This window comes from Convolutriloba macropyga, chromosome 15 (genome assembly GCF_964194025.1).
Source record: "Convolutriloba macropyga chromosome 15, txConMacr16.3, whole genome shotgun sequence".
NCBI classification, from domain to species: Eukaryota; Metazoa; Xenacoelomorpha; order Acoela; family Convolutidae; genus Convolutriloba; species Convolutriloba macropyga.
The window spans coordinates 43,681,473-43,703,955 of NC_134482.1; the positions used below are offsets into that span (position 1 = coordinate 43,681,473).

The 22,483-nt window shown below is 36.6% G+C and overlaps 1 protein-coding gene across 1 annotated transcript; it reads right to left on the reverse strand.

Annotated features, from left to right (window-relative positions):
• Nucleotides 1-1,545: 1,545 nt before the first annotated feature.
• LOC142353992 (hydroxylysine kinase-like) lies at nucleotides 1,546-15,465 on the reverse strand. Its single transcript, XM_075406232.1, has 2 exons — nucleotides 13,809-15,465; nucleotides 1,546-2,251 (listed from the first exon to the last, which is right to left on the reverse strand). Exons 1-2 carry the CDS (start codon nucleotides 14,516-14,518, stop codon nucleotides 1,885-1,887), a joined length of 1,077 nt encoding a protein of 358 aa, XP_075262347.1. The 5' UTR covers nucleotides 14,519-15,465; the 3' UTR covers nucleotides 1,546-1,884.
• Nucleotides 15,466-22,483: the final 7,018 nt, after the last annotated feature.

Below are 22,483 nucleotides of genomic sequence, written 5' to 3' on the forward strand. Positions count from 1 at the left end.
GTTGGCTGTTCAAACTAAAGAATCTTGGTTTTTCACAATTGATCAAGATTTTAGAGGTCTTAGAGGTCTTTCTGAGATTATCACATCAATTCCGATATCAAATATTGATTCAAAAAATCGGCTCAGATTTTATGAAAATGCTAAAGAGTATACTCTTTGTTATTTTACAGTGCCTAACAACTCGACGCTCTTTCTCCAAGGCCTATGCATTTGGTGTGGTGGGGGATGCAACCCGGAAAACTTTTTTAAAAATGTTCCTGGGAAAATACTGGCGCCTAAAAACTTTTAGGTTATATTACCATGGAAGGTGTCTAGCATGCAGTAATGGTAGATCAAATAGTTTTTTCATCTAAAGTTTTAGCGCATAGCAAAGATAAACCAACTAACGTCGGACCAATTGCTCTCGAACCACTGACGAGGCTATCAATTTAGAAGGGGGCTCAGGAACAAGACACTATGCTTAAACTTCAGAATAGGAAGAGAGTCGAACCAGTAACCTCCAGGATGAGAGTTCTGGACAGTGACCAGAAAGCTCAAGGTATACGAACGGTCTTCTTTCACAACCGGTTTTAATACAGACCCCATTTCTGAATGCTCGCTATTGAAATCATTTGAGAAAATCAAAAATTCAAGTATGAAAAAGTCACTAGAGAAGTGAACTCAAAAGAATGTTCTGAAAGAAAACTGTCAAGCAAAAACTTGACTGCATAAAAAAGACAAACACGTTTACAATAGTTGCTTCTAACTTCGTTCCAGAACAATTGATAAAGGCGTAATACCCACAAGCGTTTAAATTCTATTAATACTTCAGTTATATTAACTAAAAAGCATATAAACTGAATATATGTTTAAAACGTGAATCATTGAAACCGATAAACGAATTTTGTTTATGAAATACTCTTTATAGTTTAATAATTAAATTTTTAAAGCGAGACCTTCTGCTTTCCTCGTTTTTTGCAATTTTTTGCGAAGTATTCCAAGCTTTCGGCCAGAATCAACCCAGATTTCGGAAATTGTGTGGATCAGAGCGTATTCAGTAAGACATTTTTTACATTTATACTCTTTAGTCTGAACAGGGTGAAGAAGGACATGATCATAATTCGGGCATAGCAAAATTACAGACTGCAAGTGCTATGATTCAGTGCTGATTTACAACGTTAATCTGATCCGAGTTGCAGACAACCCATGTTTATATTGCGTTAAAAGAATAGACTATTTTCATGTGCCCTATTGTTCCTTCGACCAGGCGGTAGGTAGTATTTTGCAAGATTAATTTGAAGTTCATTGTAATGCGTGCATTAAAAAATAGAAATTGTGATTGACACTTTCAATTCAAAATTGCAGTGAGACCTGCTTTGTTTGAATTTACAGATCATTTAATTGGATTAAATATTGTAGTCATAATAAAATTGTACAATTTAAGGAAATAATGGTAATAACTGCTCAGATAGATATTTACAATTTGGGTCTTTCCCTTTATAGCCCCCACAAAAAAACAGCCACCCCCCCCCCCCCCCCCGCCGCTAAGGGGTATAGATTTAGGATATAAGGGGGGCTGTACGTGATATGACATCTAAGCGGGAACTAGAATGGGAAAGACCCGACAGCATTAAGTACCGAATGATAAAAATTTAGCTGACGACTGAACAAACTTTTAAGTTATCGTGAACATAATGAACAAGCTGGCAATCTCGGAAATTTATTGAAGTGACAAATTTCTAAAATGTTTATCATGTCAGTGTTGAAATCGGCTCGGTTGAAAAAAAAAGGTGCTATTTGACATTTTGAAGAGCAAGATGAATGACGTATGTCCACTGTTATTCTCTCTCTCTCTCCCGCCGGGTTGGGTTTAAATAAAATTGAGAAAAAAGTTTTGTAAGATTTCTACACTTTCTGCCATTCTTCTAGCATTTTTTCTCGATCGCATTCGTTCAGTTTCTTGAACGACAACCACCCTCGCTCTTGAGTCTCCAACACGTACTCAGAATTTCCAGGGTTCAAAGCCGAAGCTTCCAGACCCCAAATTAACGACTGTACATGTCTGGCTAGTGTGGCGTCTATCAGTGCCTCCCACTCGTCCGGAGAAAGCGGGATGATTTCTGTGAACCCTTTCATCAAGGCGTGACCGAATTGGGCAAAGTTGCAATTTGGCATGTATGTGAAAGTGTACATGAGTAAAGATGCGGATTCGAATATGAGGTAGGAATTGCAGACGTCTTCGAAGTCTATGATGCCTCTCACTTTGTTGAAGCTGAAAAAAATCTCAATGAAAAAACTTCCAATATATGTTGCAAAAATTATTGAAATGAAACTTTAAATATTATTTGGCAAGTTTCAGAAAACAAACGCAAGCGAACGTTCGAAAAACTTCCAGACATGCAACCCAGGTTGAGGTGCCATCCGGAAGTGACCTCTGACCATACCAAATCCAACGCACACGGTGTGTTCCCAGACCAAAATTACAGGGTCTGGGTTTTGGTTACGGATGGGAATGGTCTGATCAGAGGTCACTTCCGGATGGCACCTGAACCTGGGAAATGAACATCGTTATTCCGATATGCATATTTTAAATTCGAAATCTGACGTTTGAAATCCTAGCGAACGAACAATTCAAAGGTCAAAGTTGAAACTTAAACTGGTAGATATCGGCATATTAATGTTCAATTCCAGGCCTACAGCTTTTTAAACGTTCGCTCGCTTCCCAACTTTATGAAATTCGCTATGTAGCAATAAAGTAGAAATAACTGGGTGTTTGAAAAATGGACTGAGTTCAATAGTCAAAATTATAATTTAAAACATGTAAAAATAAAAAACAGAAAAAAAGGCTGGTAACAGGCAAAAACATTGCCATTGGAATAAGTACATCGATCCTCAGTTGGAGGTTTGGGAAAACTCAGTTTTCGAGTGCTCTTTTTTCAATTTTGCGGGATAGACAAAAGTGCAACAACTTTGCATGAGTTTCAAGAAGTTTGTTTATGCCAAGATCTTATCAAAATTTCTGAAGAACACATAGTTAAAGAAAGTTTCATGAGGTAATCGAGTTTTATCTCGAGATTGTGATTATTGTGATATCACATAGAAATGCGCAAACTTTGTTTAACTGAGAATATGATTACTAGCGAGCGCCCAGCCACTGAAAACAGTCAAAATAATTTCTAGAAATTTAGCGTTTGTAATGTAACCACCCGGAAATACTATCCAACGATGTTGGATCTTATGCGTGGTTCTCCGGGTTGTTTAAAGCAAGTGTTTTTGTTTGAAATTATGTCAACTCTTGAGTTCTCCTTTACTTGACCGAAAATTGAGAATATAGGCAATTTAATTTTAAACGTTATTGAAATTGAAATTTTTGAAAATGAAACGAGAAAAATCTCTTTGTTGACTGAAATAGCCAATTCAATGTTAATGAATAAAGCAAGCACTACACGGTACGCTTTGGATATTACTTTGTTACAGTTTTCCCAAGCTGCTTGAAAAGAGTTAAAACCATAAAACATAGATAAGATAGATACCCCTCACCTGAAAACAGCGTTAGCAGTCATTAAAACTGTTATGAAAAGGAGGAAACGCTGTTGCTACATGTTCTTTTGAATGCAGCGAAAGAGCACTGTTTAAACTAAGCGGGAGGGCTGTTACAATAAAACATTATCTCCTCCATTGTTTTGGACATCAGGTAGGCCTTGTCCTCAGGGGCCTCTACTCTGTATCAGAGCTCGATGAAGAAGTAGAGCTCGAAGACAGCGGGCGATGCTCCCTTTTGCTTTTTCTTCCCTTGGAGGTAGACGGCCCGGCTGCTCCACGAAACTTGTCCGTATATACCGCATTTCATGCTGCAGGCTTCTGAGGTGTCGACATGTAGTGGAGCAGGCCTCCAAGTTCAATGAAGGATCAGTGTTAACTGATGCATGATTCATTTTTGAAAATTTCGAGCGCTTCAGGTGTTTCTTTCCCAAAAATTCAACATCAACGGAAAACAACAGGTTACTTTTTCTAGAATCTTCCAACTGTTGATGAAGTCGGAAACGCGAGACTTTAACTGATCTATTTCGCTTTTCCCATCGTGTAGTTCACGCTCGTGTATTTAATGAGAACAACGTAATGTTCAATTTTGTTCTCGCAGATCGCAATTTTCAGAGCTGTTGACTACGGGAATAGCGAGAAGGTCCAACTGTTCCAGCAGTGGCCGTCTACGCGCATAATGATGGTCTTGAAGTCGAATTTTTCCGAATCGGTAGAATTCATCAATCCTCACTACCGCGATCAGGCTCCGAGAACAAACGTAACCATTAAATTTGATCAGGGCAGTCCGTGGAGGTCCCATTAGTTGTCACCGTTCCTCCGATGTTTTGGTTGAAACTAGAGATACTGTGGCTGCAACCCCTTTTGACTTTTGCTGTTAAGGAGGACAGCAAATCATTGTCATTTCATCAGAAGAAGCAGATGAACACATCTCCGAATGTTCTGCGGCTTCTTTTTAATTATTTTCGCGGAACTTCAACGACTGGTCGCTCGCCCAGTTCCGATTCAAGGAATCAGTTGCTTGAGAGTCCATATGTTCTTCAAAATACAGATTTGCAGGCGAAGTAGCACCTGAAAGAAGTACTGGGTCTAGCAGAATTTCTGGACTCGGGAAGCTGGAACAACGTCGATGGAATCTGTACTGTTAGATATCTAAAACAGATTGCTTTAATTACCAAAAAAATGATAACACAACAAGATAGTAGAGTAATAATAAAATGAATAATATGTCATAGAAAAAGCGACGTATTATTGGTTACGAGGGAACGAGAACCTAAACTTTTGTAGTATAGAGCTGACGTTGTCTGTCGAAGAATAAATGAAAACGACTAAGAAAGGATATCGTTAGCCCCATTATCGTCGGTTATCATGCGACTGATCTTAATGTTTTCAGGCACTGTAGCGTTGGTGTTCTGAAGATGAGTCCGACAACGCTGCGTGAAAGGAGCAAATGCATTGAGGATTTTCAAAACGTTCAAAAACGGAACGCCATGAAAAAGAAGCGTGAGTGCAAAAAGGAGCTTCAAAAGATGGATTAAAAGTTCAACAACACTAATATTGTTAGCATTATAACTCTGCACCTTTCAGTAATACCACTTCCCTCTAGTCACTGGGTGCAAATTTAACAAATACCTCCAAGTAAGCAAGATTTTTAAGCTCGCTAGAAAAGTTTGGATTGAAACAGGATGCGTGCATTGCCTGCGTGGTCGGAGATAAACCTCTAGGACCAAAATGGTTCGTCGCCAATTTCAAAACTCGAGCTTTAGCACTTTGGCGCAGACTTTGATACGTAAATAGACCAGCCCTATGTAGGTAGGGCAGGTTATCGCTGAAACCTAACTGACTGAAAACGCTTAAGGACTCGGTTGAACGCACAATCTAATACTGATCACCATAATGCATCCAAATTTCTTTTGAAGTGCGATACATATATGGTGCGGTTAGATCACAGGCAGTCAGAGCGTAATTAGGTTACATAACTTGAGTTTTGAGGTTCATGAACCTCATTCTAGAATCATTACCCAAAATATATGGTACCTCCTCAGTACATTAGGAAAACTCAGCAAAGTGAGCTTCAACCATGGCGCAATTGTGAATATAAAGCACAGCACCTGCTTTCTTGGCATGAATGCAAAGAGAGCCAGAGCTTAGGAACAGATTAGGATTGTTTAAATTAGACGGCAAGGAAATCAAGTCGTATGAAACCATTCGCATTCTATTGAAAAATTCATCCTTAGTAAAATTGACAATGCGTTGCCGCAAAAAGTGCGCGTTTACGTGAACAAATTCAATTTTTGTTCCGAACACCAAATTTTGAAAGGCGTTTGTGTTATAGTCAATCTCTGGAAGCTGCTCAGTAATTGATTCTATCACAAATTAGACACCCGAATATGTTGTAGGGCGTATATTATAGGAGCAGACACTAACAGTTGTGTCAAGAAGTTCAATGTAAAAGACGCGGCGAGAGTTGTCTCTCGGTGCAGTCTGTCCGCTCAAGTACGTCGAGTCAGCAGGAGATATTTGAACTCCTGGATGTTTTCTTGAAGAGTGAAAAATTGATTTCATCTCAAAATAACCGTAAAAAGGCGGCAAATACGTTATAGAAGCATGCTAAAAATTCGATCCTGGAAAAATGCTAGAACTTGACTTTTCATTTGGGTCTGTCATGATAAGAGATCAGGGAGTACTTGTCTTGTCTAGGGTAGCTACTACCTTTCCTATGGTCAGTTTACTATTGATGACTCCCAAAGCGTAGTTTGTTGTTCAACCAAGCGTAACAAAGTGAAGTCTGTGGGCCAAGTGAAGTAGATTCCGGCCTTTTTCCCTCCATGTAGGAAAGTAGAGGGGTAACAAAAGACATTCAAAGTGCCTGGTTTGAATGATTGACCTTCGAAAAGGAAATCCTCTACAAGCATTTTGAGTTTTTCATCCGCAAAACCTGGGAGCTTGAAAGACCGACCACTCCACATGGCTCTGCAAACTCTTGCTTCGAGTGCATAAAAATTGGAAACCAAGCGCGAATACTCTTTCAAATAGACTGAGTCGTCAAATCGAGCCAAATGTACAAATCCAGCTACAACTTAGGAAACTTGAAACATACAGAAACTCGTCTGAAGGTCTAATTCAGGCGCGTGGAGAACAAGTCCACCAAAAATAATTTTTTGTGTTTGTTGAGTATGTCTGGCGTACACTGTTCCCTCGGAGGAAGCAAGTATAATTTTGTAGTCAGTACTTTTTGGTATCATACCAAACCAGGGTCAGTGAAGTGAAAACGAGTAAAGGCATCTACAACACCAAATCATTTAGCCAATTCATCTAAACAGAATTACTTAACCTCGCTGTCCCAATCAAAGTCAGCCAATTCGAAAAATCCTTGATGTCTTGCATAATCAGCGGCAGCTCTATGTGGTCTTTGAAATACAAACGATGAACTCCAATTGGTTTGATTTTCTGACATATTAGATGATGGCGACGGATTACAGCGGGTTGTCGTTGCTCTTTGAGTTTGCAAACCTAGAGAGGAGGAAGCCTCCGAATCAGTTAGATCGACAAGTACTAAATCATTTTCGTCTTCGGGAATGGGATTTGATATCTTTTTCCGAGCTGTACTCGTTGATTTTGTCTTTGATGTCGTTTGTCTTGCGCTACTTACGGCTTATTTCGATCATAGTGAGCAATTTCTTTTCCTGACTGTTAACGTTTTTGAGGTTAAAGTTAATCTGGTTGATTGCTTTATCAAGCGATGGACTCCAGAGCAAAACCTTTTGAGTTTTGGCAACTACCCCGTTGAACGTACTGGTGAATGAAGAGGCACCAAATCTCCTTCTTCATAGGTTGGACCGTGCTTCTTTTTGTCGAGGATAGCTTTTTGTTGACGCTTTTCCCAGCCGTTTTTATCTATCACTGAATCATAATTAAATGTACTCCCATTTATGCGCTGAAAACGTAATTGTGATGTCCAAGCATTCGAAATGGCAAGGTTGGGTATAGCATATCGATAGGCATGCGCATTTCTCTGCCAAAAACTAACCAAAAACCTGCTTGACCCGTTGATTCATGGACCGCGGAAAAATAAGTCATCACGACTGCCTGCAAACCAACGGACCAAATTTCGTGGCGTTCTTCACACTATTTTCAATATTTTGCAAGCCCATCTCCCAAAGTGTGTTTTATGCGCTCCACTTTAGCATTTCCTTGAGGATGGTAGGGAGTGGTCTTTGAAGAAGTTATCTGTAACCTTTAACACATGTCGGAAAAGAGATTGGAACTGAACTGAGCGCTATTGTTGCTGTGATTATGTCCTGGGACACCAAATCGTGAATCCTGATAACTTGTAAGCAAATGATCTAGAGAATTGCTACAGTTTGTCTCCAGCGAAAGAAATGATCTCCTATTATTAGAATATATGTATTTATAGAAACTTTCATTCAACCGACTTTGTGGCAAAAACCCACGAATATTGACAGAGACACATTGAAAACACTCATGGAAGGACCAAACTTGCATTTCTTGTTGGTGCACTCGCTTCTGATTTTTCTATTTCCGACAAGTTCCGCCCTCAAAGACCCATGAATCAACATCAGTTTTCAATCCCGGCCAATAAAATCGTTGGCATACACGATCCAAACTTTTCTTGTTTCCCAAATGAACCGAAGAAGGCGATTCTTGTAACACCATGAAGAATGTTCTGAACAAGAGTTAAAGTAACACAGCATTAGTTAGAATGAAAAGAGCAATCGACTACTTTAAACATGCGGTAAAATACACCGTCAGTAGTTTTTAGTGAATCAAATTGCTGCCAATAACACTGCAGCACTGATGAACGACAAAGCAGTGAGGCCCCGTTTGGTTTTTAGTTTGATATGCACCACGATTTGACTACCGATAACGTTTTGTCTTTATAGCAGTTTTGAGATACCGGAGTAAGCGACGCTGCGTACAGATTGACTTCTGTAATTCGAGAAAGATTGTCAGCATTAGTAATAGATTTACCAGGACCATGAATGCTCTCAAAATTGACCATGCTCAATTTTTCTAATTATTGGGCCACTATTGCATCTGGTTCTTTAAAAGAGTAGAGCCAATCTAAAATTCGGTGGTCCGTTATTATCTGAAATTTTGTCCAAGGAGAAATTCTCTGAATTATGTTGTGAAGAACACTACTGCAAAAATTTCACGTTATGTCGCCGAATAATTTTTTTGGGCCCTTTGGAGCGACTTGTTGGCGCAAGCGATAAATTCTGTTCCTACTTTTGTTTTTGTGAAGGCACTGCTCCTATTCCAGTAAGCGATGCATCATGGCACAAGACAAATGTGTCTGTTTTACTTGAAATCCCTAAAATTGAAGCGGCCAAAAGCGCTGGTTTAATTTTTCCGAAGGCAGTTTGGCATTCCGAAGTTTATTGAAAATTTGCTGTTTTATTCATCGAGTGAAAAAGAGGATCTGCTAAAACGCCAAAGGTAAGACCGAATTTGCGATAGAACCCAACCAGTCCCATAAAAGCTTTCAATCGACGAATCGTTGGTGGAAAGGATATTTTCCAAAAGCTTCTATTTTTGCAGGGTTTGATTAAGTTTGCTTTCTTTATACGCTTAAATACAAATCGATTGAGGTGTTCCTCAAAGGAACAACTAAAGACAATAATATCGTCGAGATGCACCAAAACTGTCTCTTGCGTCAGACCTGACGATACAATTTCCAGCGCATTCCAAAGAACCATGGGCGTCCTCTTCCAATGGTATTAACCAAATAGCGTTAACAAAGGTGTCAGATGTTTATCATCTTCTTCAGTTTCCATTTGGTGGAAACCACTGCCTAAATCAAGACTAGAGAAGAAGTGGCTTTCCTCAAGAATATTGAGCATATCAGAAAATCGATGTAGATACCTTGAAGTTTTGACAGTTGGAGCGTTCGATTTTTGAGAGTCAAATACAAGTCGATTTGAGCCATCCCGCTTCAGAACCCACGCAGTAGGAGCTGACCATTCCAAGTGAGTGGGCAAGACAATATCCAATTCTCTTAGCATTTGATTTTTGCTTTTAAAGCTTTTCTTTTGGTACGGTTAATTGCGCTGCAGGGCACTCGACTCAGTTGCGCCCTCTCTTTGAACTGAATACGCAGTTTGTGCAGGTCTGTTAAACCTAGGTCCCAATTATCCTTGACAAAAATATCTTTATACTGTTTCAATAAATTGAGCGCCTCTTTTCTTTGTTTTTCAGAGAATGAGTCAAATTTTCATTTGAACACAAACGTCAAATTTTCTTCAGATAGAACGTTCAATGCGTTAAACCCCACAGATGGCAAAATGTTTCCATTGAATCATGTTATCTGCGCAATTAGTTGCGAAGGTATAAAGTGACAGAATTGCAGGTAGGATCCTACACTCTAATGTTAAAGTTTGTCTTGTCAGTCAAAACAAGGGATGACGCCACGAGCAAAGGGTTAGAACTGGTAAAAGCAACAAAGGGTCCAAATAAAGCAACATTGGCATCAAACGAGATGCATGAATTTTCAATCAATAACCTTTGCGCTACTTCAGACAGCAGTCACATTGAGGAGGAACACAGAAATGCTCAATTACAGAGCAAAACCCGATTTCTCCATTCGTTGAGTTTTCTTAAAACAACTGTGACAGAGAACTAACACATTCCAAAACTGCTTCTCCAGGGTCAAAGAGACCGCGTCAACAGCACATTTTAGCTTGCGCAGCAGATCAAAACCTACCACACAATGGGCACTCACGTGCTAACAAACATAGAATTTGAAAGAAAAGATGGGTCCACTTTTAAACCAACGGCATGGAAGTAAACACATACCTTTGAAGCTCAGTTTCGAGCCATTAAAAGCAGACGCTTGGATATCGGATGCTTCCAAGGTTAAAGTATGGCGGGAACCGCTCATTCAAAGTTATCTGACCGAATTACACTAATTTTAGCACCCGAATCGATAAGGGCGGGGAATAGGTGATTAGTGAAAAAACATTTGGAAAGCAGCGACTATATGCCGAATATAAGCTTATGTTGAACCATTGGTTAATAAAAGTGAAGAACAACTTCATTCAATTGTTTTCCTCTCAATGATAAAAGGAATTATCGCTTCGAATAAGTTCGTAATTTGTGACATTTTCGACGTTGATGTTGAAATGAACCAGAGCTCCAACATTTTCTGCAATCTTTTTTGAGTGACCTTTTTTGTTGCATCCGTAACAAAAAGTAGGACCGGTAAACATGGCCCTCCGTTCACTGCTGAGAGAGCAACTATTTGACTCATTCACAGATGCTTGACCAGGAGAAGACGATTTGCAGCGCCCCTTAAATTGCGAGGGACTGCTTTGTTGCGAACGGAGAACCTTTTTACTGAGAACGATCATTTGTTTGTTAATTCCTTATTAACGGACGGGATCGGTGATGATGGGAAACCTGTCCGGCTACCAATCTATCAACTTTACGCAAGAGAGCTTCTATAGAAATTATAGAAACGAGAGAAGAAGCGTCCTTTGTAGCGTTTTGAGACGATAAATTGCATCAGAATGCAAAACGGACTCTAAAGCTGGATCTCTACCAGCTGGTTTTTTTCCTAAGTTCAGCTCTAACATGTGCGTTGTGATTTCCGTCAATAAATGACTGGAGCACAACTTCATCTCTTATGGTATGTGTATCTGTTGGATAAGCTTGTCGGCCAGGAGCTTGAGTTCGGCTAGTAACTCACAAAATTTTTTGGATTCGCCTTGAATTCTTTTTGCAAGTGAGGACCGAAAACATTCGAGCGGTTCCTGATACTGACCAAGAACTTGCTTCATAAGTTATGAACTGTATCCTTTGGTTAAACCGTTTAGGGACTGATAACATTCAATGACACAACCTCGTAGACGCGAAGAAAAACTTGTTTGCCGTTTGTCAATGGATATACCTGCTGTCCGCTATTATCCTGTTGAGCTGTGCCATTGCTATTATACGCCTTTTTAACCAATATTGAAGCGAAATTAAAAATTTGAATTTTGTAATTTAGGCTTTTATGTCACCTTTAATGTTAAAAGTCTCTGGAAGAAGCAGTTTTGTTCCTAGTGCTGCGTCGGCCATCAGAATTTACAACCCAAAAAATTCTCTGGAAAAGGGTTCCTACTCAATCTATTGGACAAGCGAGACAAACAACGGTTGCCCAAAAGTGATAGTCAGGAAATGCTGATTTTAAATCATAGTGGACCTCTGATGTTACTTAGGACTTCAGGTCTCTCACCGTACGCTATTTAATGTTGAGTTCGCTGTAGCAACTGCCGAAGCCTCCCCTAGACCCCTTAGATTTATTACTAGTGGACATTGCAAACAGTTGGAATGCAGAACCTGCAGAAGCAGGGAGTGTCTATTTTCCGATAAATTGGACAACACTAGAGCGGCCACTGAAGTCAGAGTTTATGCCTTTACTGTCCACAAGAGATAGATACGTTCTTTTTAGTGTAAATTCGGGTAACCGTCATCTGTCAGTCTCGTCAAAATAATTTAACTTCTGAATAAAGCGATCGGCAGGACTTCAAAAAAATCCCGAGCTTGTCCACAATGTAACATCCCAGAAAAACTATCCAAAGTTTTTGGATCTTATGCGTGGTTCGCGGGGTTATTTTAAGCAATTCTTTTTGTTCCAATTCATCTCACCTGTTGAGTAGTTCTTTACTTGACCAAAAGTTGGAAAAAAATAAGCAATTTAACTTTACATGTTATTGAAATTGAAATGTTAGAAAATGAAACGAGAAAAGAGCTCGTTGTTGACTAAAATAGCAGATTCAAAATTAATGAATAAAACTAGCAGTACACGTTACGCTTTGGATGTTTCTTTGTAACAGTTTTCCCAAGCTGCGTGAAAAGAGTTAAAACCATAAAAAAGATAAGATAGATACCCCTCACCTGAAAACAGCAATAACAGTCATCAAAAGTGTTATGAAAAGGAGGAATCGCTGCTGCTACATGTTCTTTTAAAAGCAGCAAAAAAGCACTGTTTTAACTAAGCAGGACTGTTACAGTTAAACATTATCTCCTCCACTATTTTGAACATCCATCTCTTGTTTAAAAGAATACTATTAAAACGATAAATTCTGTTTCAGTAAGAACTTTTTTCATTTGTTAGACATAGAAATCTGACTAATTAAAAGACTTGTAAAACTAACAAAAAATACCAGCAAACAGAAAATTATTTAATTTAATTTAGTTTTCTAAAATCTGATGCCAATTTTGAAAACGAAATTCAAAACTTCATTAACAGTTTTAGGAAGCCGAGCAAAAAACATAGCAAAAACTCTGAGCAGGTTGTCAATGCAATGTTGTCGATTTTGCAGGTTAGACATTCAAAAGTTGTTTAATTTAAATTATCAACTGAAACCTCCATTTCACGACTTTTAAAAAATTGTTTACGATATTTGGAAATTATCAGTGACTGCTTCGGCAACAAATTGAAAAGGATTTCCAAGGATTAAAAATTCCACTTTTTCAAAATGTCTATTTACAAATGATTCTGCCCTAAATCTCTGAAATTTTATGAGTTTGGAACAACGATCAAGAAATGCGTGAATATCTATTATACGTTAACTAAACCAACATAATTAAAAAATGAACTGATCCAATGTCAAAATTTGGGCAAAATTCAGCAACGGTTGAGCTAACCAATTTTGTATAGACCCAGTGAAATGAAACTCAAAACATATTGAGAAATCGTGAATGATCATCGTTGTCTTGGTTGAAACAAAACCGCATTATCAAGAGCTTGACAAGTGATGTTTTCATGAAAAATCTTGATAAAAAAGTAGCAAAGTCTCAGCAAGGATCAACAGGAAGAATTCTTGCTAAAACAATTCAGAATCTTGACCATTATTTGGAATAAGGAAGAGATATTTTTGCCTATCCTAATAAAGTATCGTAAATCTTGATAGAAATTTGAATGAGAAGCTAAAATAAACTAAGAAGAAATTTTTTTAATTTCACTTTGGGGTCTTTCAATTTCGTTTTCATTCATATGGATGAGATTTCATTTGAAAGCTGAAAGCCTGGTAGATACAAGAAGGCTCTCAATGAAGTCATGAATTCATGCAAGGCAACGCAACAAATTGGCTCGATAATATCAGTAATTTTTCGTGAATTTTTCAAGGTTATTCAAGTTTCATTTCGCTGGGAAGACAACACGAGCTCTTGAAAACCTTCAATTTTTGTGGCCATGGTGCTCGGAAGGGGGGGGGGTGTTGCCAAAAAATTGTGAAATTTAGAATAAGAGGATAAGAAAGATAAGTTATAATTAATAAACTTACTTGTCAGACTGTACTAAAATGTTGTTGCAGCTCCCATCAGAATGAATTAGTCCTCGAGTACATGTTCTCTCAATGTGCGGCAAAATCTCATTTTTAAACTTTGCGAAAAATTCCTCGAAAACTTCTTTTCTATCCGGATTGTTCTCTAAGTACAGAAATTCCTCACATTGCAAAACGTTCTTCGGATCCCACTTATGGTTTTTCCGATTGAGGAGCGTTTTCGTGGAATGTTTTTGAAGAGATTCGGATAATTTTGCAAAACTCCGACCAACATCTTCAATTAAAGAGAAAGAAAACGGTAAAGCTTCTATCATTGGAACAGCGGCGATGAACTCGAGCAAAACAACGTTATGATAATGTTTATTTTTGCTGTCTTTTTGGCAAAAAACTTCATATTTTGTGACTAAATTTCCGTCTTTTGAGGTATAAATCTTTTGAATTAATTGTGGTAGGTCTTCGTTTAAATTCTGCATAAGGTTTACTTGTTCATGAAGAAAGTCAACTTTCTCCGGGGGTTCGCTGCAGGGTCCGATTTTAAGAAGAACATTTTGAGCGGAAATGTTTTCTGGGCTTTTTAAGACTTCGACTAAATAGTTTATATTGTCGAATCCTTTTAATTTGATCAAGTTTCTAGATTCTATTTGGTAACAAGATTGCAATATTGTCTCAACTTCCGATTCTGATGCAATGGGCGGATAATATGATGTCATTTTGATCAGAAATGATTAAAAGAAAGTAAACTTAAATGGCTCTGAGATCAAAATTGAAATAATTAGAATTAAATTTGATTAGTAAAGTAAGAATAATGACAGAGAATAGACAACAGAATTTAAATTTTCTTAGTGGACTGAAAGCCTCAGCGAATGAGTAACATGAAACCGAACGCAGAAAATGGAAAAATAATTCAAATTGTTCCACTATTTTTCTAATTTTTGTTTTTGAAAACGAGTTTTCCAAATATTGGAATTAATATCTGAAAAAGTAAGTAATCAAAAATGATAAACATAAAAATTCCTAAACCTTCGCAAATTTCGTCCGGTAGTGCGACAACATACAAAACGAACTGAAAGTCAACAAAAACAATGAACGGAATTAAACAAAATAAAAGTTATGTTAATTTCGTAATTGCGCAAAAATGGCGAGGCTACCAAATAAGGTACAAAATTAAAAATTAAAAATTAAATGTTCTTATTCTGTATTCTTGTCGGTGCTCAGGATTAATCGTTCAAAATTTTCAAAATGGCCAAATACTATTTTAAAAGGGGAAGTCGGCAATTATTGTGCTCATACACAGAAAAAAAAACTAATCTTTTCACACTGAGTGAAGAAGGTTTACTAATTTTAGTTCGTTCAAACGACAATTTAAACTAAAATTTTCAACGACAATTTCAAGTAAAACACGACAACCAAAATTTTTTTACAAAATGGTCATTGTACAATTTAAAAAGGGAAGTCAGCAATTATTGATTATTATTGTGCTTTTTACAAAAAAAAGTAAATTAATCTTTTCACTTTGAGTAAAGGTTTGCAAATTTGAGTTCGTTCCACTCAAACCAAAAACGATTTTATAATACAGTGGTTTGCAAATGTTCTATACAATCAAGATAAAAAACGCTATTTTGAGGTAGGTAGAAATAAGGAGGCTATTCTTAACATATTACGTATAACATCATGCCATATAGTAAAGCACAAATACCATTAATTTTTTTAGCAAACACTGCCTTTTCAAATCGCATGTTTTAATACGGAGGGAATAAATAAGCGAAGAGGGATGAACAAAAGCCGAAGTTTCAGAAAGCAGATTGTTCTCATTTGGAATGGTTATCTTTAATTGTAAGATCTGACAAGATAATCATTCATAATGAAAGAAAATTATCTGTAGTGTGAAATTTTACAGTGTAAAAAAACCACTTCAAACAAGTTAATTATCATATTTTCGTTTGTTAGTTCTTGAGTTTTTTTTCCTTAATTTTTCCTTAATTTTTTCTAAAGCTTTTCTTGTACTATTCATGTGAATTTTAAGGTCTATGCTTTCTGAAAATTCGTCTTAGGACTATTTTCGGCTAATTGGTCGTCTCGCTTCGAGTGAACATACAGAAAGTGGATAACTGCTGAGAATACGAAGAAATAAATGAAACCTTTTCCCTTACAGTCTACTATAATGCATGCAAAATTATAACCCCCCCTCTTATTTTCCCAGTGTTTCTTTTCCTCTTTCATGTGACTTCTGATTAGAACTGCTAAAGCTAAGCTTATATCCTGTGCATTGTTATAACCAAAAGACAATATACTAACTTGTTTAGTAAGCCGAACGCTCAAAAACCAGAACTAAAATTATTGAGAGCCATTTTCAATTTAACCTCCTCCCGACCTCTCTCCCTTGAAATCACACCATGAACAGATTAAGGTAGTTTTAGAGTGATGGAAAAAAATTTCGAATTAACTTTTTAATTGATGTTTTGATCCATGGCAGTTAAAGTTTGGACTTTAAGTTTACAAGAATAATTCTAAATCATTCACATCATTTTAACTAGCCATTGAAAAAGAACCCTTTTCTACTTTTCTGTTTTAGGGGAAAAAAGCAAAAATTCATTTGCAACACCCCCCCCCCCCCCCCCGTCGCCCGTAGCCAATTTGAGACAGATTTAATCCACTCCACTCTACCTGACTTTTAACCCCTTTACCAACTCCCCCCATCCCCCGCCCTCGCCCTGATTCAAAGTAAGTATGTGCCACTACTTTCACACAGAGCTCACAGCAATACTTTTTATTCATGGAAAAACCCTCAGGAAAAGGCCTCAGGATGTATGACGATGAGGAGAATTTAAATTTTTGTAAAATCATGAAATTCTCAAGATTCTTCAGTTATACAAAGTTTACTCATTTTGATTTACAGAGAAGGAATTCGCGATCACATTTGTTTAAAGTAGCACCAATTTTGTAACCATCACAATGCAAACATCAGAAATTTCATTATCAATAAATATAAATACCGCCCCCCAATTCCCCCAGTGTTTATTTTCCTCTTGGTTTTCAATTGTTACCTTAAAACTAAAATTTCGTGTAGTTCGACAAACAAAAGGAAATTCAACAGAGAGAATTTGTTATCTTCAGCTCGTTAGATATTCTTGTGCATTTAAAAATTGAAAAAAAAATCAATTTTGAAAACACATTATTGTGATAATTTAAAACTTTTAAATTTTTTTCTGCAAAAGCCTTACTGTATGAAGTGTGGAAACGATGATATTGTTGAAAACAATATCACGTCCAATGGCTCTCTTTTAGCGGAATTATTTTTTTAGATAAATTGTATTTGCGAATGATTGCCTGTGTCATTTGTCAAAAATGTTCAGAAATTTAAAAGTTTAAAAGAGTCAAAAACTTTCAGAGTTAGAGGCAATTAAATTCTAAAATTCGTCTGTAATCTAAGCGAAAAACAGTCTTCAAATTTGAGACTATGTTTCCTTCTTCAAACCAATCCTTCCTATGATTTTCGCAAAAATAATATAGTTTTTTTTCCAATGAAATTCTCCCAGCTGAAATTGAATGGTTGAGATCTTGTAATATTCTTGCAAGATGTTGCAAGATGGCACTCGTCCGGCAAAAATCTTGGAAGATATTCGTTCGACTTGCAAGATCTGGTAAGAAAACCATTCATATTGCAACATCTTGGAAGATAACCATCTTTGGCAAAATTCTAGCAAGATAACTATTCGAGTTGCAAGAAACCTGTAATAAAACCATTCGACTTGCAATATCTTGCAAGCTAATCATTTTTCGCATTATTTTTGCAAGATCTGAACTCAGGTAATCATAAACATCCATTAATAAAAACTCCTAATTTTGAAATTGTGTCAAAACTTGAATGAAGAATAGAAAACGGACTGAGCGTAGATATGCAGGTTGAATGAAAATCTGGAAAATTTTCGTTTCAATTGGGGTTCAAAAACCATTTAAAAAATGTAACTGACTCAATAATTTTCATTCATTTGATAGAGTATTCAAACATACCCTCGATTTGTCCGAAAAATTTATACGATGAAGCTGAGTAAATGTGGCTCTGAGCTCGCGTGTTAATTTCGTGATTACCACAATGTCCACTTGATTCAAAGATGTTTCTTTTTCTAGTATTTTTTCCAGACCGAAATTGACCTGATAGCATTTGGCCATTAATTTGTTTAAGCTGGAAACTTTTTAGCTCAACGAAAGAGTTTTCAACTTGAGTTAATTGCATTTTGTTGCAGTACCCGGGATTTATTATTCCACACACAACATTATCTGAACAGAGATTAATGCTGAACTTTCGTCGAAAAAATTTTTAGGGAGCAGTCAAAGTACAGCGTTTTTCTTTCAGATGCAGAGCAGCAGCACTCTCGCTGAAACATTGCCTTTTCTGTGTTCAGATGTGCCTCAGCAACGTTTTTCGGAGTACTGTTTCCTATGACCAAATTAAACAAATTTGCAAAATCGTTACGGTAAGCTCTATTATCAAGGCACGTTATCAAAGTAATCAAATTTGCAAATTTTTTAAGGTAAGTTCTTTTATCAAGGCTTCTAAACATTGAAATAACTATCAGATTTTGTACGAAGATTTAAAAAAATCGTGCACGAATTAAATTGTATCTTACATTATTTTTAATGAAAACTTATTGATATAGATAAAAATACCGAAAAAACTTATAAACTGAAAACAAGAGTTTTCTCAAGGGTAGTGAAATGACAATTCGTTTGTTCCAGTTTTGAAATTTGCGCCCATACTTGTTTTAATTCGCAAATGGCTTTGTTAGCTGGGTAAACGTACGTAAGTAGCTGAAAAAGATTGGTTTAGTTCTTCAAAAGTAATTGTGTCCAGAATTGAGAAAAATATAGGGCTTACAATTTTTCCTACCAAGATTTGGAGTTGAAAAATGCAAAGACAAGCTTACAATCGGGAATTTTTGGAATTGTTCTCTGATTACATATGCAGATAACCAAATTTGCTAGGGTCTTTTTACGAAGTCTTTTTTGACTAAATTTCTGCATCTAAACAAGGGAGTGATGTTGAAGCATTAACCCTCATTGTCAACAAATTTTACTTTGAGATCTAATTTTTCTCAGATTTCTCTTTTTTTTGCTTGAGTTACTAAAAATTCCCGGCTGTCCCGGTATGTATACCGAGAAAAGTCTATGTTCAAAGGTTTCTTGGTACCTTTGCCAAAAAGGCATAAATCCCGGTTCTCCCGCTAGTTTTCCCGTGACAATTGAGTAATCCCAGTTTTCCTGCCAAGATTACCAGGGAAAGTTAAGGTTCCTGGGTTTCCTGCCAAAATTACTGGGAAAAATTAAGATTATTGGGTTCCTTACCATGATTACCGGAAAAGGTTAAAATTCCGGGATTTCCCCTCAAGGTTTCCGTGATTTGGGATGCAGCACTCAAATCAAAATTTTGTCACTAAAAAAATTAACGAAAAAGTTTTTAATCTTAAAAAGAATTTAACAGGTGTAAGTCGTTACTGACTCATCCAGGAGATGATTCTTGATGAATTGGACGGTTGCTAACCAACCGTTTATTCTGTTCGCTGGCGACGGGTAGAGATGGGCAGAATCCATAGGCCTTAACATCTTGCTTCACAAAACACTTTGTTGTACGTTGCTCATTATCAATTATTCATTATTCAGAGAAAAAAGTTTTTTTTTGTTTTTAGGGAAGAAAATCAGATAAGGGACTTCACCTTCTAAGTTTTTAATAGATCTGAGTTGCTGGTAATAATTTTGAAAACGCCATAATAAATCAAAGAATTGAATTAATATCCTCTAAAGGTGGATATTTTATTATCAATTTTTACACAATAAAAACTGAATACTGTGGAATTAGTGTTGTGTAATCTCTGATACGATCTTGCTCGACATAAATTTTTATCAACATCTAATATTAGTCATATAATCTAATACCAAGCCAATGGTCGTTTGCTAAGATTGCTGTATATATGACTATCTCCTAAAACTCCCGAAAAGAGCTGAAATTTCTTTGTGGACTGGGGAGGAACCGAAGTTACTAAGAGTTTCAAATAATTCACGAAAAATCAAAGCGCATGTTAGCAATAATTTGTTCCAGTTTTCATTGCCTTACAGTCCACAATAGTATAGTTTCAGTTCATAACAAAATAAGATTTAACATTCCTGTGCTCTTTAAATTTCTCCATCTGTTCTTGAGGAAGTGAAATATGTATTTCAATATCTCCGACTTTTTCCGAAGGTATAACCAAACACATCCTATCGATTTCCCGATTAAGGAAAACCATTTTCTGCGGAGGTCCTCGACCTAAACTGGTGGACCCATACCAGTCGTATAATTTGTTCCAGTTAGTGACCCGAAGTGCCGATCTGTCGAAAAAGCAAGCGTGTTGACAAACATTTGAACCAGCGATAAAATCAACATAAGTTTGACAATAATTCTCGTCAATTTTGTCAATATCTTCTCGAATGCACGTTGCGATTCCGTACAGTCCAGTATCAGGGTTGTTTTTGGTAACTCGAGTCAGGGTAGCGATGGATAAATTACCAAATTGAGTTACTGGAACTTTCGGATTTCGTCTTTGTCGGACGTTGACCGCTATCGATATTGACGGGTATTCCTGTTCGAGGTCGAAGTGCTGGTTTAAAATCAGAGATGATAGATTCAGAGGATATTTATAGACTGTATAGGTTGTATCAATATATCTATCTATGTAACTATCTATCAAAGTTACGCCGACGCTACCCAATTTACCGAAACTATATAAATTTTGCGATATATTCTGCTTCGGTCGAAAATTTAGGTTATTTTTCAATAACAGTTTCCTTCGCGGAAACTTTTATTTCGGAGAACCCTTGTTTTTTGGTTGTTTAATTTTGAGGTTTAGAAAGATCTCTGTCCAATAAAAACTTCGTTTTACTATTTCGACTTTCGGACTTATTTCACAACTCAATATGACAGATTGACAGATTTTTGAAATGGCCACCATTTTTTATTTCTGATTCTTTTTGACGCTATTCATTTTCTCCTATTTAAAATGTCTAAAGCTCTGGAAAATTATATTACAAAAATCTACTAATCTTTTTTCTGAGATACCAACTGGACTAAATATTTGAAGAAAGGGTTCCCGAGTTTTTGCTCCAAAGCCGCTCAGATACAATAAAAAAACAGACAAATTGTTCTTTTAGGATTTTAATTTCGATACTTAAAGCATGGCTTCTTCGCCAAATTTTTGGTCTGTTTAAAATTGTAATTAAACTCGTTTTCTTTGGTTGTTATAGAGGAGCCAAAAGCTGTCTAATCTCATTGTTTGCAGCATTGGATTAAAATTGTCAAGTTATTGCTTCATGTGGAAAATAAAAAAAAACTATTCATAGTATCGGTTACAATTTTTCATCCGTTACCTTTTTTATGTGACTTCTTCGTCAATATTACTCTAGCAAAAACATACCATAATAGACTGCTTTTGATTTTTCATTCCCAATATTGTTAATGTTTCGGTTGCACAATTATGCTCATTTTTTATTAGAAACCAAATTAGCCTCCAATTGTATGAAAACCTGATTAGTAATAATTTTCTTTTTGCGTCATTCCAAAGTGTGCAGTTATTTGCAAAGAATATGAAATAATGAAAAATTTCATAACATTTGGGTTTTTAGAAAATCAATTTCAGCGTTGAGGGAAAGGCCTCCTAATCAATTTTGCCATTGGTTTTGGTAGGTCGTTCTTTTCTATTCTCCACTGTTATCAATTTTTTATCACTGCATGTCAAGTTCTCTGTACTTCATTCGTAGTACTGCAGGCGACTTTTAATTTTTGCAAGACAGTTTTCTCTTTTGTTGACAGAACAAATAGAAACAAGAGTTTACAATTCAACCTACACTGCTTAATTCTGTCGCTAGGATTTTTTTTCACCAAAGGTGAATATATTCAAGATTAGCTCCAAATTTTTGCAAGCTAATTAGCCACTCATTGTGGAAGTTTCAACAAAGGTGAGAGTTTCATGAACTCAGAGTTTTTTTAGCTCATGGTATCAGACATTTCTACAGCTGACGTACAGGTCAAGATATGTAAAAATATTTAAGATCGAGCGTATCAAGATAAGAAATAAGTATTTCAAATTTTCTGCGCTTCATTTTCTTCGCAACATTTTTCAAAGTTTTACTAGGGATGTCAAGATCATGCATATATTATCAAAGTGTAACAAGTTTCGTTTCACGCGGTATAAAAAGAAGATAAAATTACAGTTCGAATTACAGTTCGAATTAAAGCTAAGAACTACAAGAAATAATCATCGGTCGTTTTGGTCTAGATAGGGAATGATAATACCAATTTATGGTCTAGATTGACCAGAAATTTTTATTTTATCATTTAATGACCATCGGTTAATTTTTGATCACCAGCACCTCGACTAATTCGGATCCGCCGCATTTTAAATCCGCCTTTTCCAGTCTAGTTTCAATGTAGGCTTGGTGGATTAAGCTAAGAATGCAATCATTTGTCGATATTGACACAATTTTGTCATTGTTTTCTGTTTTTGGTAGATGAATACTAGTTTTACAGATGTCTGTTTTGAGTTGTTTCTGATTTAAAACGTCACAAGTTAGCGTAACAGTGACAATTGAATTTTTACGCTGATCTTCTAACTCTTTGTTCAATTTTGAGGTCATTTGATCAACAG

Coding starts and splice junctions, on each gene's coding strand:
- LOC142353992 (XM_075406232.1), bottom strand. CDS start 14,518: ATGACATCATATTATCCGCCCATTGCATCAGAATCGGAAGTTGAGACA. Junction 2,252..13,808: donor ATTTTAGTACAGTCTGACAA/GTAAGTTTATTA, acceptor GATTTTTTTCAG/CTTCAACAAAGTGAGAGGCA.